General features: G+C 35.4%; 1 protein-coding gene across 1 annotated transcript in view; it reads right to left on the bottom strand.

The window, feature by feature from the left end:
• Window positions 1–16,073, bottom strand: part of POLN (DNA polymerase nu) — a 134,176-nt gene that overhangs the window by 45,470 nt on the left and 72,633 nt on the right. The window contains exons 19-22 of the mRNA XM_075752671.1: window positions 11,398–11,480; window positions 7,160–7,291; window positions 4,181–4,291; window positions 477–555 (exon numbers count right to left, since the gene is read on the bottom strand). Of these exons, the coding sequence (XP_075608786.1) occupies window positions 477–555; window positions 4,181–4,291; window positions 7,160–7,291; window positions 11,398–11,480 (405 nt within the window). The remainder of the gene's footprint in view (window positions 1–476; window positions 556–4,180; window positions 4,292–7,159; window positions 7,292–11,397; window positions 11,481–16,073) is intronic.

Genomic DNA, 16,073 nt, shown 5'->3' with positions numbered 1-16,073 from the left:
CTATGAGCAATTACAACAGAAAAGAATCATGATGACCTAGCTTTTCTTTAGCAAAGGAAAGCCATCCATACAAGAATAAAAAATGTTCATTTATTTTCCTTGAGCACCGGTTTCCTGATTCCTGTTTTTTTCCCCAGCCCATTGAATGTTCAATTCCCACTGTACAATACACTCAAAATACAGGAAGGATATGATCAGTGAGCTTGATTTCAAACATGTAGAACTACCACTGAACTAGATCTGACTGAGTTTAAATGGCCCCAGGGCACTTCATTGCCTTGGGATGGATTTACGGATCCAACCATTTAAGCACAAAGATATAACTTTGAATGTATAAAACCATTCCACAAGTCCTTGCTTGTTAAAAGATTCAGAGGAATACACTATATTTCTACAGCTGCTTAAAATGCCCAAACCACATTCATTTCAATTAATTCTGTTTTAAAATCAAAGCTTTGCAATCATTCATTACTAACCTGGCTGTTAAAGTGGGAGAAATGACAACAGAGGTAAAAATCTCCACCATAGCCATTTTACAAAGATCAGCTGCAGATCCTATGAAAGAAAAGTGATCCGCTTTTAATTTAAAGCATATGAAAGGAAAATGTTCTTCTTGGAAGTATGGCATAGGAATGAAAAACATCCAAAGATTTTGAATTATAAGAATTTGCAAAACTGGTAGATTCAGTTCATGTAATATGTGAAACAGATCGTAAGATTAATAAATAACAAACTAAATAATTACATGTTAATTAAACCCAGAAAATAATATTAAATTACGGGTTAATTAAAGGTGAATTTGTCAGTCATGGCCATGAGTCGAAAACTTCCTTTTTATAAAAAATGTCTGAAATTATCTAACTCTAAATTGGAATTAAAATCTACCTATAAATCAATTAAAATGTAATGTCACAAAAGGTTAGAACATTGTTTCAGAGCTACATTTCCATTTGGAAACTTAATTTTATGCTTTTTCATATTTCCATGTGTGTGTAATGTATATTCATTACATTACAGTGTTAAGAGCAGTGGTCCATAAACCAGTGTCATTTTATATAATAGATTATGCATTTCTGGCGATTAAGAGGCAGAATGATTCTCCAGGCCTGAGGTTTGGTGAAGGGGTCTCTTCTGAACTGTGCCACAGTGTTTTAATACATTTTATATAAAGATTTTTCAGATAAAATACAGGGAAAAAAATTTAAGTAGGGACTGGAAGCCACCATTCCCTGTGTCCCATCCGATATCCTAAAGGTACTAGATCATAGACATCTTCCTTTCCACACCCCCTAGCTCAATGAATTTTGAACTCCTTCCTCCAACTGGTCCAGCTTCCAGAGTAGGGACAAAGAGCAGCCAGGTAGACAAATGGTAAAGGTACTCTCCTGGGATGTGAGAGAGAATATCTAAGAGATTGAGGAGACAGACTTAACACCCCTTCTTTCATGGTTTTCTGTGACAAACTGCCTCCTCTGAATCCCATCCTGAAACTGTTTTACTCATTAACTACATCACCTGGGGATCCACTGCTGATTATTGAGATGGCTATGTCTAATTGCAAATTTAGCCCCAAACACCTAGCTTGTTTTCCTGTTCAAATGATGTGTCAAACTGATTCAATATAACACAAAATGGACACCTTGACATAGAAAATAAGAAAGGATGTTTCAGCAGAGGTCAGGAGACCTTCTTAGTGATTGTGAGAATAAAATTATATAATTGAGTTTTTAACCATCACAATACATATGTTCTATATGTATTCTTCATGAAACAATGTAAAGTAATAACATACAGAACTCTCAAAATATTTTTTTTCTTCTGAGATACAATTTTTAGAAAAAAGTTCTTTTAAATATTTTAAAAGAAAATAATTATATTCTTCTGGTTGACTTTGCCACAGTTTTGTAAACATTTAAAAGTATTTTGATTACATTTTTCTGACCAGTTCTGCAGTGCTTTTAAAAGACGTTCCTTAAAGTTAACATGATAAAATAACATAGTAGACCAGATACTGGTGGATGGCGCTCCATCATTTTCCCAGTGCATTTGGAACTTACAAACCAGCAAACTCCCAGACTACTTCCAACTAAATGTAACAGTCTTCATGATTAGTAATATCTTAATAAAATACATGGTTTGCTCTATATGGTTATCTAGAGATGAATTATAACTGAAGAATATGGTGAATATGAATATGAAGAGTATGATGCTGTACATTGGTGAAAACTATTGGACTGGGAAATATTCAAAAAGAGAAAAAACACTACAAAAGACCAGTGGCAAATCCAGTTGTAGTAAGTTAAAGCTGGAACTCCACATTTCAATATTGTCATGCATCAGAGGAAGCCTTCTGGTATCAGTTGCAGCTGCTATAACCAAAATGTAAACTGCTTAAATTAACTAGACTATTATACATAGGTATAAACCATATATATGCAGTTTTGTACACTAACTGTGATAAAATGTTAGAGCATAATTAGAAAATTTTTACAGTCTTTAAAAAATATCTCAGAGATGAAATCTTGAAATTAAAAAATCCTTGTAGTCTAGAAGGAAGTTTTTAATAAAATTTGGGAATACTGAATACTTTAGAGTATGTAATCCTTGCTTGATCACAGCTTCTAATATTCATATTCTGAATAGCAGATACTCTATTTTTCATTGGATTTCACCTCCAGTATTATTTGAACCAACAATGAAATATGATAATCTTATTATTGTAGGTTATGATACTTATAAGCGAGCATTTTGTAAACAGTCCTGTGATAGCTTTGCTTCAGCTCCAAGCTCTTTGGACAGATGGACATAAGCAAGTGCTGCTCAGAAGGCCGTATAGCTTTATTAGTGCTACCCCGTACACTCAGCAGGACTCCCTGTATTATCTCAAGCATTGTGCTTTTGACTGGAGAGGGCTGCTGGCCAGCTGGATGGAAACCCAGGTAAACTGAAGACAAGTCTCTGGAGAAGGTTGTACAGGCATGCCCAGGGTTACAAATGTGCAAGCTTTGCCACAGATTTTATAAGGATATCTTAAAATTCTACATTTGGGGGCTTAATACAGCAAGGCAGCCACCACTTGAGCACAACTGCTATTCAAGGAATAGGGCATATATTAGAATTCTAGATCTGTACATCTCCTTGCAGAGACAGTACTTAAATTCAGTTACTAATTATAAGAAGTGTCAAACATGACATATATACTTAAGTCATTTCTAAAATGAAAGCTTAAAATGAATAATATTTGGAGAGGGGAAAAAGAAAAAAACAAATGATCCTTTCAAAAGGAAAATTCAAGCCACTTTGTAACAAGCATGCCATCACCATGTCTAGAAAGCACTTTTTACTTGCCTGTAAATTGTATGCTTCCAATATAACTTAATGAAAACCCTGTCAGCATCATCCAATTAAAAAAATAATTCTTCCAAGGGGTAGCTTGGTAGGAGGGATCTTGGTTTTGGACTGCCGACTCAGCTGGTATTTTTTACTTTTGGTGGCTAAATTCTGTACAAGACCGAGCCCCAAGCGATTTAAACAGAGTATGTTAATGCATCAGATATTAACTAACATTTGAGCACTTTCTGCTGATTTTTACATTTCCAACCTATGTGGCAAGTTTGCAATGTTTTCCTGTGAAAAAACACCTTTTTTCTTGCCCTTCACAGAATCAAGTTTGAATGTTCCTTACAAAGAATGAGTTGGGTTTAAAAACAAATAGTAACAAGGCATGATTCTTGTAATATTGTTTATTTCTTAAACTAAAGTTATCTGGCAAAATAAAAAATAGAATCTGTAAGCAGCATGATCAGAGAAACCCTTTTGGAGTAACAAACTATCAAAACCAGAAAGGAAAATGTTTTATGACAACAATACATCTGAAGCACTGAATTTTAGATATTCTCTCTACACATAGTTTGTATCTATACGTATTTAACTACCAGAGAGCACTACAGTGTATTAGAACATTGTGCTTTTTGATACTGTTTACTGTTAATTTTCAAGGTAGGCAGAATACATCATTTAAACTTCTCTTTTTATAGGAAAATTTATGCCTCAGTAGTCTACTCTAGTAGACTACTAGAATATTCATTCTTTTGAGATTATCAGAGTTGATGTCCACTAAAGCCAAGCACAGATAAAGAGACAGGTAGCTAAGTAGGAAGGTAGGCAGGCAGATTTTTACCTTGCACAACAAAATTGACAGCCTGCCTCTCTGCTTGAGTGCGTAGTTTGTAATCCTGTGCGTTGATATTAGCCAGTGGTCTTTTACGTCCCATTATGGAAACCACATAACCTTGTAGGATTGAAATAGAAGTTAGTATTCTTAGAGTGATTAAAATTAAATTTCAAAAATTCTTTTTGAAGATAATACAGATTTTTGTACTTACATGCTGCCTGACTCAATACTTTGCCCTCTGAAAATAGTCAGAGCTTCTCTTATTTGAATGTTAAATGCTTATTTTATTTTTGGTCTAAGAATTATTTCATTCAGAGAATCAATACATGTTACACCAAGAAAACTTCTGTTCATTAAAGCTGTATTTTCATTAGGAATGTCTACTGATATACCAGCAAACTCTGTGGGAGATGAAACTATAAATACCTAGCAGAATTAGCTATCTATTAGCAGCCATAATTAGAGCTTTCCATGCAATTAATAGTTTATTTGGGAATAGAAAAGAAAAATTAATTTATAGAGTAATTAAATCATTAATGAATATTTCCCAAAATTATCAAAGAGTTTTTTGGGGAAAAAAAAGTTATAAATTTTTGTATTTTCTTTAATTCTAGTGTGGTGGTTTTGGGGGTTTTTTTAGTTTAAAAGAAACACATGAAAACAGTTAAAACTTTACGTTAGGACTAATGACATATTTTGCCAAAACAACTATTTTGGAAGGCAAGTGAGAGGAGTTGAGAAAGGAAGAGAGATGTGAGGATCCTCTTGTCAAAATAACACACACACAAAACCTTATCTCAGCTTATCTTCAAAACTAAACTTCTTATTTTAAGAAAAATCAAAAATCGTCCTTGTTAAAAATACATCTTTACAAAATCTTTCGTTATACTTCTCATCACCTTGACTATCCATGAATTGTCACTAGATTCCATGGAAGTTCAGACTGCCACAGAGTTTCATCTTCTCTTTGGCGACCAAGATATGGAAGCACATGTGGTAAGAAGACTTCTCCGAACACAAAGTTATGACCTTACTATGGACAACACATACCCACACTTATGTGTGGAGGATGAAGGTGGTTCTGCTGAATTAATATAGCTTTCTGCACTTCAGTATATTTCCAGGAGTGCTGATACCAAAAGTACTAGTTTTGGAACAAGGAGCTGAATTATCTGGAGGTTAGGATATTCTTTGGCAAACTAGTCTTCCCAATTTAACCAAGATTTTCCAGGAAGAACAGCATCTAAAGATAGAATTCTTGAAATACTGGATTCTCTGGGAAAAATGGATTTACTGTAACACCCTTATTCCTGTGTGGTGTGTCTCCACAACAGAATCACCCTTGTAACACTCATAGCTGATTAGCATCCCCAGACAAACACCATCTTGCACATAGTAGTGGCAGAGTATGCTTCTGTGATCAAAGATTAATATGCAAATAGATATTTGAATGAGGTCTTAATGCAGTCTTTTTAATATGTTGATAATTTCATCAAAAACAACAATATAATAACATGTACTAATACACTAACAAAAATATCTTCATCACAAATTAATAATACTTATGTGCTTATCTTGTCTACACAGAGTATCAGACATTTATAACACCTAAATAATATTAGTCAGGTGGGTGCTGTTTATGTTTGAACTGCAGATAAGTAAAGTTACCTTATAATGAGCTCACTAGGTTGGAATGTTTTTTTGGAAAGGTGTAATCTGAGGTGGATTAACAAGAAAAATATTAAATCATGTTGACCTGCTGCAGTTTTTTTTGAGCTTGTACTACTGAAACAGATTGCACTTCTACTATCAATGGTTAAAACGATGGTTGATAAATGGGAGTGAGAGGAGGAGTAAGTACTAATTAGACAAGTGTGTTCTGATGACAGTCAAGGACGTTAGTTATGACACTCTTGTCTACTAAACTCACAAACCTGATTCTTTATTGCAGAAGTCTGGTTATTGAAATTCATTCACCTTTAATAAAAGAATGCTATGTTATTTTAAATAGATCAAAGAAATATATAGTAAATGTGTAATATTTTGCTAGACGTTATGTTGGGCTGAATTACAGCTAAACATAGATTTTCAGTAACTTCACTTTTCTTTAGTAATACTAATGAATGAAGGAATGCAATTGTGTGACACAACGACAGTTCATGCTTCCAGTAGATTTTTAAGCCCTACGAAGTAGGAATACTGTAATTTTCATGACCAGAAGTCAGTTATATGTTTCTATCATGACACTCACCCATACAATGAAGGGTAATACTATATTGCAAATTTACTATTTATGGCTACAAAATGTTTTGGTACAGTATATTGTACTAAGACATGAAAGAAATCCATTTTGACAGTTCTGCTAATAAGCTTTTAAAAGAAAATATTTCAAGCAGCTATATTTTCTCTCCTCAAATTACTACATTCCCAGGATTCACTAAATGTAAATGAATGTAGACTAACAACAAATTTGATGCAAGAAGAGTTTGCAGCTGCTGGCTCAAAGAAGCAGTCTGTACACACCTGTCATCACAGATACCACCTGAACTCCAAGAACATAAACTCTGACTGATGCAAAGAAAGAATACGTTAAAAACAACTGGCTCTGCAAACTGGCTCTTTGACTAAATGGCTGAACTTTCACGGTCCGGCAGCCATGTAGCATATTTATTAAGTAAAAGATTCCTTGGGTTTTTCTGTGTTGGAGGACTTTATATGTCAAAATGATGCAGTGTACATTAAGTAGGGTTTGCTCTGAGAACAGATGTCTTATTCTGTTAGTATCTTTCTGAGAAAAGGCAGACAGATTTAACTAGCTCTTCTTAGGGTTAAAAGAGAAAAAATCCTGATTCACCATGAAATTATATTCCATCTTATTTCTTGTCCTATAACTATCTGAATTTTGGTCAAGGTGAATCTTTGTCTTCACCACTGTCACACAGTGCTAACCAGTAAACAAAAATATGCTTACAGACTTTGGATTACCTTTATTTCGGCATTGTTCAATGGTTTTCTTTGTAAATTCATGTACTTTTTTGTATTTTTGCATAAAACTCTCTATAAATTGACTGGCTTGAAGAGGTGTAATTCCCAGGCAGTCAGCAAGACGTTCTTTACCTGGTGGTAAAGAAATTATCTTTATTATGCAATAAAGCAGAACAGAAATCTACTACATACAATAGTACTGTTACATTCACAGTTAGCGGAATTAGTTAAACTTTACCTATCTCTATGAAAGAGGATGGATCTGATATACTACAGTCACATTTCAACAGAGCAAATGTGTTGCTTTGAGTTTGAATGTTTTACTGAAGTTAATGGATTAAGAATATACTTAATAAGAAGTATATAAGAAGTATGTAATTTAGAAATTCCTAGTTATAATTTATACCTATAGTGTGGTTGAAATCTTTTGTTCACAGAATAACTTTGTTGCTTTAAGTATCATTTTACTAGTTCAGTGTTGAAATCTGCAAACTTTGAGGAGCAGATAAAGAACTTGAAATCAATTTTAAATAAACATAAATGGGAAGGAAGATCTAAAAAAGGATGGAGATGTAGATGGTTGAGTTTAGCTAGAAGGTTTAGATTTCAGGAAAACTTAACTGCTGAAGCAATCAGACCAAGTAGCCTGATTTTAGAAAGGCAGTTAGGAGTCTGAGTCCCACAGGTTTCAGTCAGTCTTAGGCTCCTCAATGTCTGTAAAAATCTGGGTCCAAGTTGTGAGATAAAAGGTTTGGAAAAAGAAAAAAGAGAAGTGAAAAGTGTTTCACAGAGAGAGAAAGGAATAATAGCTTTTGGGTAGGATATAGATGCATGCTATATATTATGTTGAATCTAAAAGCATTTTTAAGATAAGGTGGAAAAAAGCTGAAGAAAGTTTTCCAGAGTGTGAAAATATAAACTAAGAGCTACAGTTTAAATACATTGATAAGCCAAACAGTTCCAGTAAAAATAAAACATACATCAACATTAGTCATATGAGGTTTGAAAGACAGATATATTTGTCAGCTGCACAGCAACACAAAATAAGCTGAGAGGCGATGTCTCAAGGCACCAAAAGCAAAGAATAGCTATTGTCACAGTAATACTGTCAAGAAAAATTATCTAGCAGTTTTGAAAGAGAGATTTTGGCCACCTAAATGGCATCACTGTCAGTCTGATGTGCATTTCAGAACTATTCTGTAGCATTTTGTTCTCAGTCATTCCAGGATCTGCACTGAGCTGCAGGAACACCAGTCTGGACATGGTGCTAGAAGAAGAAATACACAAGACACCAGGATGACTCTTGCCGAGCTATTATAGGTCTGTACTTTGATTTGACATCTAATTAATTTGGGTTTTCTTCCTGGGGCAGCAAATGACAAATCTATCTGCTAAAGCACATACTGTTAACAGCTAGGAGACTGCTGTAGCTTCCTTAGAGTAACATCTAAGTTTGTCCATGTTACTCATCTAAAGAACTACTGATACTAGAGGACAAAGTATTGCATAAAACAGTAGGCAAATTAAGCCACAATATCAGTAAGGAAGTCTGAAAGGTTCCAGGGAAATGCAGTTCCTGGGAAGAAAATGAGGGGAATGTACAGCCACATAGTGCTGTTAGATCATTGTGCACAATGCAGAGCACAGGCCATGTGAAGGAATGCTCAGGAGTGGATGAAAGCTTCCCTGAGCACTCTCTCCTCGAGCTATCTGTGCCAGGGGAATTGTTAGCTGCAGCCTATGAGTTTTAGTGTTCTCCAGTCTGCAATATCATCTTTCAAAACTGAAAATATCATTAGTTTCTCTGCTTTTCATTTAAACACCTTGACATCCCTCTGTGTCAATTCAGGGCTTGAAAATACTGCCATTGAATGGAATTAATTCCTTATTTTACAGATGTTTAAGTTGTCCATGCTTTAGTTTTACAAGATGACTGAGGCAGAAGCAGGTGAATTGAATTGCTCCAAACCAAGCACAAGACAGTAATACTGTCATCCCTCTCAATATTTGGGGTATTTATTAAAGTACTGACTCCTAGACATAGGAGACCCTTCTTTCTTTATTTTACTATTTTCTATCCTCCAGGACTATAGAAAAGACCTTGAAAATATAAACCAAGTGTAACTTAAAGCTTAGAAAACAACAAAAAAAAGATTACTATTTACTACATGAAAGATTTTCATCAGCTCCTGTAAGCATAATACAGGCAAGCTCCTCAGGGAATGCTTCAATCCCAAAAGAAGTGAAATAAATAAGTATTATTCACATTCTTCAGTTGTATCAAAATGCCTCCTTAATGAAAAGTTAGACATCTTTTGAAGGAGAAACTGTGGGTGGAATTCAGTCCATCCATTTCAGGTATCTAACAATTATTTTTTGTAAGCCCAGTTTCCATCTAAATAGTTTAATGATATCACTCCATGTTATGTCTTAATTAGGATCTGATCACACTGTTAACGAACTGAAGCACCTTATTATCTCTCAGGTGCTTCAGCTGCCCTCGCTTGAGAGGAGACAAAGCACAAACAAATAAATGGAGATACTTCAGTCAAGCACTACTGCACTGTGATGTTTAGTGCCTGGTACAAAGCAAGTGAGGGAGTGCCATTATTTGGCTTAATCTAATCATTGAAGTTCTCTACAGCATGAGTAGACAGACATAGGCTCTATTGAGGGAGGCTCTAGCCCCAGTAACTGAGGCATTTCCGTTTCTCCACTGACTACATACAGAACTAAAGGGCATTCAGCCTGTGGTGATTCAGTCTGATTAAGTCAGACATCTGTCTGTTCCACCCAGAGTGAAGGGAACAGACGGGAAATGCATAGCATCTGCTTGGGCCAAGGCGTAGGGGTGCTAAGGCTTGCATTTTGTAAAATAATCCAGTGATGAAAATATTCAGGCTGGAAATGGGAGATTTGATTCCAGTCTCAGCTTGGGAAGGTCTGAATTTGCATTGCAGGGAGCTAGTGCTGGGCTTTTTCAATATAGATTTTAAACATAGATGCTTAAAATGCAATACAGCTTAATGTAAAAATGCATGTGTGATTATATATATATATTTATATGTGTGTATATAATCTACACACACCTCAATACATAAAATAGATATTGTGGAGAGCTGAAATTGAAGTGTTTTTCTCCCCTGCCCAGTTGAATGCCCTAAACAATAAATCGAATGCTCTTGGCCAACTCTGCCTTTGGTTCAAGGACTATCGATGGCTCACTGCAAAAGATGGTTTAGAAAGCATTCTCACCCAGGAACCCAAGATGTTCTTTTAAGTTCTTCCAAGTTAAATAAAACCTGTAACCTAGGGCTCTCATTTCCTAAAGGAGGTTTCTGAGTACTCATCTTCTGTAGAGCTTTTGGATTTCTCTAGAAGACCTACATAAAGTTTAGTTCGCTGTTCACCGAGACAAATTCATAAGAACTATTAGGCTGATGATACATACGCATGTATGCAGGTAACTCTAAGCATGTCTGAAGCATAAGGAGAGTTGGGCATTGTTTAAGAAATGGTAGGCAGTTTTGGAAAGTATGCAGAATGCCTTGACTTATCTAGGACTCAGGCAGGACTTAGACCAGAATGGGCAGCAGTGTAGATTTTTGTAGGTTTTCTGCAGTTGTGAAGAAATGGCAAAACATACAGATCTAAAGTAAGGAAACACTTTTAAACTGTGACCGTGACTGAGCACTGGCACAGGGTGCCCAGGGAGGTTGTGGAGTCTTCATCCTTGAAGACATTCAAAAGCCATTTGAACACAGTCCTGGGCAACCGGCTCTAGATGTCCCTGCTTGAGCAGGGGAGCTGGATCTGATGACCTGCAGAGGTCCCTTCCAACCTCAGCCACTCTATGATTCTATAAATGTGTTTTGCGACAATACTGGAGGTCTTTTAATTTCATTGCAGTTATTCTCATCTCTGTCTATATAGTTATTCTCTGTCTCTGTGACAGAATGCAAAGCCCACTCAAAATTAAAGTCATTTTAGATAAAGACAAATGCTTGTTACATCAGCAGCAAGTATATACAAAATCAGAGTAATCTTTGTATATGTCAATGTGGCTGCATTAATTTGATGATTTTGATACTGGATAGATAATTTAATAATCCTTGATAAAATAAAAATTTAATACTGTGACAAACTTTTATTCATCTTTAGAAATTCAGTCTACTTATATAAATTATGTATAAAGTATGAATCTACTGTAATGGGTTTTTTTTCCTAAAACTGCCTACCTGCTCCATAAACCACTGAGTAAACGATACGCTTTGCTTGCTCTCTGTCAGCCTGTTTCACTTGTTCACTTGGAATCCCCTTCCTAAATGAACAAACAAAAATCATTAGTTTTCAGTTAAAACTAATTTGTTATCCTCACAGAAAATGTATTTAAAGTCAATAACCATTTAATAACTATAGACTTGTAAGATATAAACAGAAGCACTTAAGGGCTTTTGTCTTCAGCCAGGAATGCACAACTTCTTCACAAATTTTGGTGGTGATAGTCCATACTAAATGAAACTCTTTCTTTTACTCTTCATCTTCTCCTTTCCTTTTCTTTTTAATCAAATTCTTGACTAGGAAAAGTCCAACTACTATATTATTAGTTCTTCAGGTTGAAGAGGGTTCAATATTGACCCATGAGAAAAATAAAATCTTTCCAGCAACGGCATTTCTTCAAGACATGACGTACAGAGAGACTCAAAGCATACGTCTGACCTAAAGCTTATTTAAAGAAAGGTTGTAACAGGGCTTCACTCATAGGAATATCCAACCTTTTATCAAGAATAATGCCTGATAAAAGCATGCACTGAATCACTCCATATGTCTTACAGAGCTTCACAATAGAGATGATTCATAAATTAGCTGCACTGGCTGTTTCTTACCAGAGAATGTAGCTAGTTTACTCCCAGCAAACTATCACCCTTCTCGGTTCCCATCTACTCACCAACTGATGTCAACAGTCCTATAAACGGGCTAATGGATTTAGCAATTTGCAAATAAAAAGGACTCTGCAATCATAAAGTACGTCATGTATCTTTTCCTCATCTAAATGTAGCTTCAGAAAGAATGCTGACATTATTGACAATTGACAACACCAAAGAATACTGATCATGTGGTTTAAATGGAAGTGCATTGGGGGAAATCTTGATTATCTACTCACACTCTGAAAACAAATACCTACACAAATTGTACCTGAAAGAAAGAGATGAACTGCTATCAGAGATACGTGATGACATATGCACAATTTGTGAATAAGTCTCCTCATGAGTCTGTTTGTGATGATTTGGTTGCATTTTTAAAAGCAAAGTTTGCTATGATTTGTTATGAAAATTTTTGCCATGAGAGATACTTTGTCACGAAAATTTTGGCTGATGAGCTTTGAGAAAAATGGCATATTTTTGTGTATCTTCTTGAAGAAGAGTCTTTCACCATTAGTATTATATCCAAAGACCTAGAAAATCAGCAGAGCCACAAATTTTTGTTTGCTTGGACCATACACTGATTTTAGCCAAGCTCATGCACAGTGCTGGTATAATTAGGCACACTGAATGACAAACAGGTAGACCATGAGTGCAATCAGATTTAAGCAAGTCTTTATGGTAGTACAGATTTTTTGAAGAGGAAAAATAAAATTGAATATGATTTCAGGCCTTCATTGGGCCTTTGGTTTTGTAGAAGCTCACATTATTCCTTTGAATGCTACTAATTGCTTAAAGATAAAATGGACTTTTCTCTGCTTGTTCTAGGCCAAGAAACAAGAAGAACTGGATAATCTAATACATAGTGTAATGAAAACTATTCCCATGTAAGTCAATCATTCTCGTAGTTGGAGACTCTTACAATTTGCCTTCATAGTTATGTGAGGTCAAAAGTTCATGGCTCTTTTGAATAAAGTAGCTTGACATTCCCAAATGTACCTGAATAAGAGGACAAAGTGGCAATTGGAGCTCATAAGTGCAGAATTAGGAAACTAGACATCATTAAGGATTTCCTGAAGCAACCTCTGGCAGAAAGTCCACAGGAATTTCCTGAAGAACCTGGCAGAAAGCTACATATACACTTGAGAAAGCATCTATCCAGAACCAGGAGGGAAAATAGAATCTGGTAAGAGAATAGATCTTACCCGAGGACCTTTCTGACTGAAGAGCCAAGGCTGAAGAATGCTGAAACTAAGGAAACAATGCAAAATGTAATACTGCTTTCCCAATACTGCATAATTCGAACTAGAGTTCTGGAGAAGGCAAGAGATGGAAGTACAGCAATAGAGTTTACTTGCAGATTTACTTAAGTCTAAGGCCACAGACACCTGAGAACCAAGTGGTCAGCAGGGGGTGAGTATGTTAACTGCTCACTTCTCTGACAAAGAAGGGCTTTAATAGAAAGAACACAGTGGGTAAGAAGTCATGGAGATCTGTAGAGGATATATAGTTATATATAGAGTTATCAGATCATGGTACTGAGGAAGACACAAGATGAGAGTCTTGCTGGGAGGGACTGGTGGTTCTAGAGAAACTTTAACAGTGAAAGAAGACACTAGAATCTTATTTCATGCACAGCAAGACGCACTGCTAGGATTTTAAGGACAATTCAGCATTATCCAAGCTTCATCTGGAAAGGGCTGGCTGGGAAAAACAGAAATAGACTTATCACGGTAATCATGATAGGCAGTGTCAGGAGGAGGATCCTGTGTTTCCATTGTAAGCAATCACAATAAAACCCTGCCTAACACAGTTTTTGGTGCAGATGTACCTGCATCATATGATCATGGCAATCATAACAGTCACTTAGCATTTTGTCATCTTTGGTTAGTCATGAAATATATGAGAAACAATTAAAATTTCAGAGCTTTATGTCAGATATTTCTTTTAAGACAATGCTAAAAACAAAATGGTCAATCAACACCTCCTAATGTGTCAGAGTGGGAAATGTGAGCACTTGGCAGAGAGGCATTACATCTAGCACTCTGTATATCTGTACATTTGTGTACCGCATTCAAGAATCCAGAATAATAAAGTATGAAATTGCCATATAAATCACAAGTGTTTGAGCAAACAGAAGACATTAATCAAAACTATTCTTTTTTTTTTTCCTAATAATGAAAATGTGGGGTTTTTTTCTATTTGGATTGACAATGATTGGTTTCTACCTAGGATGCCTGATTCCTTCTGTAATACAGAGTGTCATTCCTGCAGTTTAAGGTGAAGACTATTTATTCCTTTCAATAACAATATGGCAGGGTGGAGGGCAATTTCTCAGAAACGCAGCAGCCAGTGGGCTTTCTTCTTCAGCCTGTTTCCTCTACAAACAAATTTATATTTGTGGTAATTAATTTGTTTTAACGGGTACTGTGAGAACCTATTTAAAGTTAAAACTTTTATTTTGGCTTTGGATACATCATGGAGTACCATGATATTGAAAAGAAGACATTCTTATGTGCTTACTCGTGTGAGAAATTTTTAAGGTACAATCACTAAGCAAGCTATCTAATGCAGGAAAATACTCAGCACTGAATTGTGGTATAACGTAAAATAAATCTGTAGTGGAGATACATTGTTTTTGAATAAACTTGAATCTGAAAAAGGAAGCTGAATGGGCATAAAAAAGCCTTAGCTGCTGGGCCCAGACAGTGACATGGAGGCAGACTTCAGCTCACCCAGTACTGTATGTGAACAGGAAGAACGTTAACGCAATGTAATAGAAATTGATGTAGGGGGGAAAAAGCTCAAGAGAAGAAGGAATTTGCTGGAAGTTTTGTTGTGGAAATAGCACAATGTCTGAAGTCCTGCAGGAACTATATAGGCAGTTATTAGTTCTAGCATGAAATGTATTTTTCCATTTTATGACATCCTTCTCATTACTCTCTCTCTCAGAATGGTATTTGTTCAAGTTCATAATCAATGTTATCATCATCTTCAAATTCCTCCTGACTTGCCATCTCTGAATGTACAATATTTCACCTCCTACATTCCCGTCCTTGCCTCTATACTTGTCTGAGTGTATTTCCACATCTCTGTTTTGTTTGTCCTTTACCTTTCTTCCTTCAGTACTGCTTTGCAAGTACTTTGGTTTATAGTGCTTTACTTGATACACATCTATTAGGTAGAATAAAGAATAGACTTCAGTGCTGGAAGACATGTTCATGTTAGCAGATCCCATTATTCTTGAAAACTCCTTTAGCGGAGCTAAACAATCTGGAAAGGTCTGTGAGGACATCAAAACAACATAGAGCTGAAAATTGTAGAAAATCTGAATAACAGTGAGAGTAGAGATATACCAACTCTTTAAAAAGGTGATGCTACTAAGAACTGGGCTGTATGCCTTAAAGGGAATAGCTGCCTAATTTTCAGAGAGGAAAGAAAATGGAGAAAAATTTTCTAGTGAAACAGTGAAGAATAACATCAAATTATTAGTAAGAAATATACAGTGCCGATATGAAAATTAACAGGCATATGTAATTTATTACTTTTTCGGAGATAATATCTTGAATATTTTCTATAATTTCTCCAAAATTCACTAGCTGTTTTCATATATTAATGGGGTCTAATGGACATCTCAAAGAGTTTCTGCTGAATCAAGTCTTTAAAACATATGAATACCAAGTTTCTTTATACTCTAGAAAAATATGGCAATCACATATGTAATTTTAAAAAAGCTTAACTATAAACTAGAATAACACATTTAATACAGAGTGGAAATCTGGATGAATTTATTTTTAACCTGTACAGTATATTTTAAAAAAAATTAATGCAAATTTTAGTATACAGAAATGAACACACACAGCATAAACTCTATGAACACAAAAAATAAAATAAATCAAAGAGGCCACAGGGCATAATGTTTGAGTAATGCCAAAATAAAACTTTGAGAACAGGTAGAAATGGAAGGAAATCAGTCTTAAAAGAATGCGATA

This window comes from Balearica regulorum, chromosome 4 (assembly GCF_011004875.1).
Source record: "Balearica regulorum gibbericeps isolate bBalReg1 chromosome 4, bBalReg1.pri, whole genome shotgun sequence".
NCBI classification, from domain to species: domain Eukaryota; kingdom Metazoa; phylum Chordata; class Aves; order Gruiformes; family Gruidae; genus Balearica; species Balearica regulorum.
Note: the sequence above shows the minus strand (reverse complement) of the source record. Positions and strands in the feature narration are given on the sequence as shown.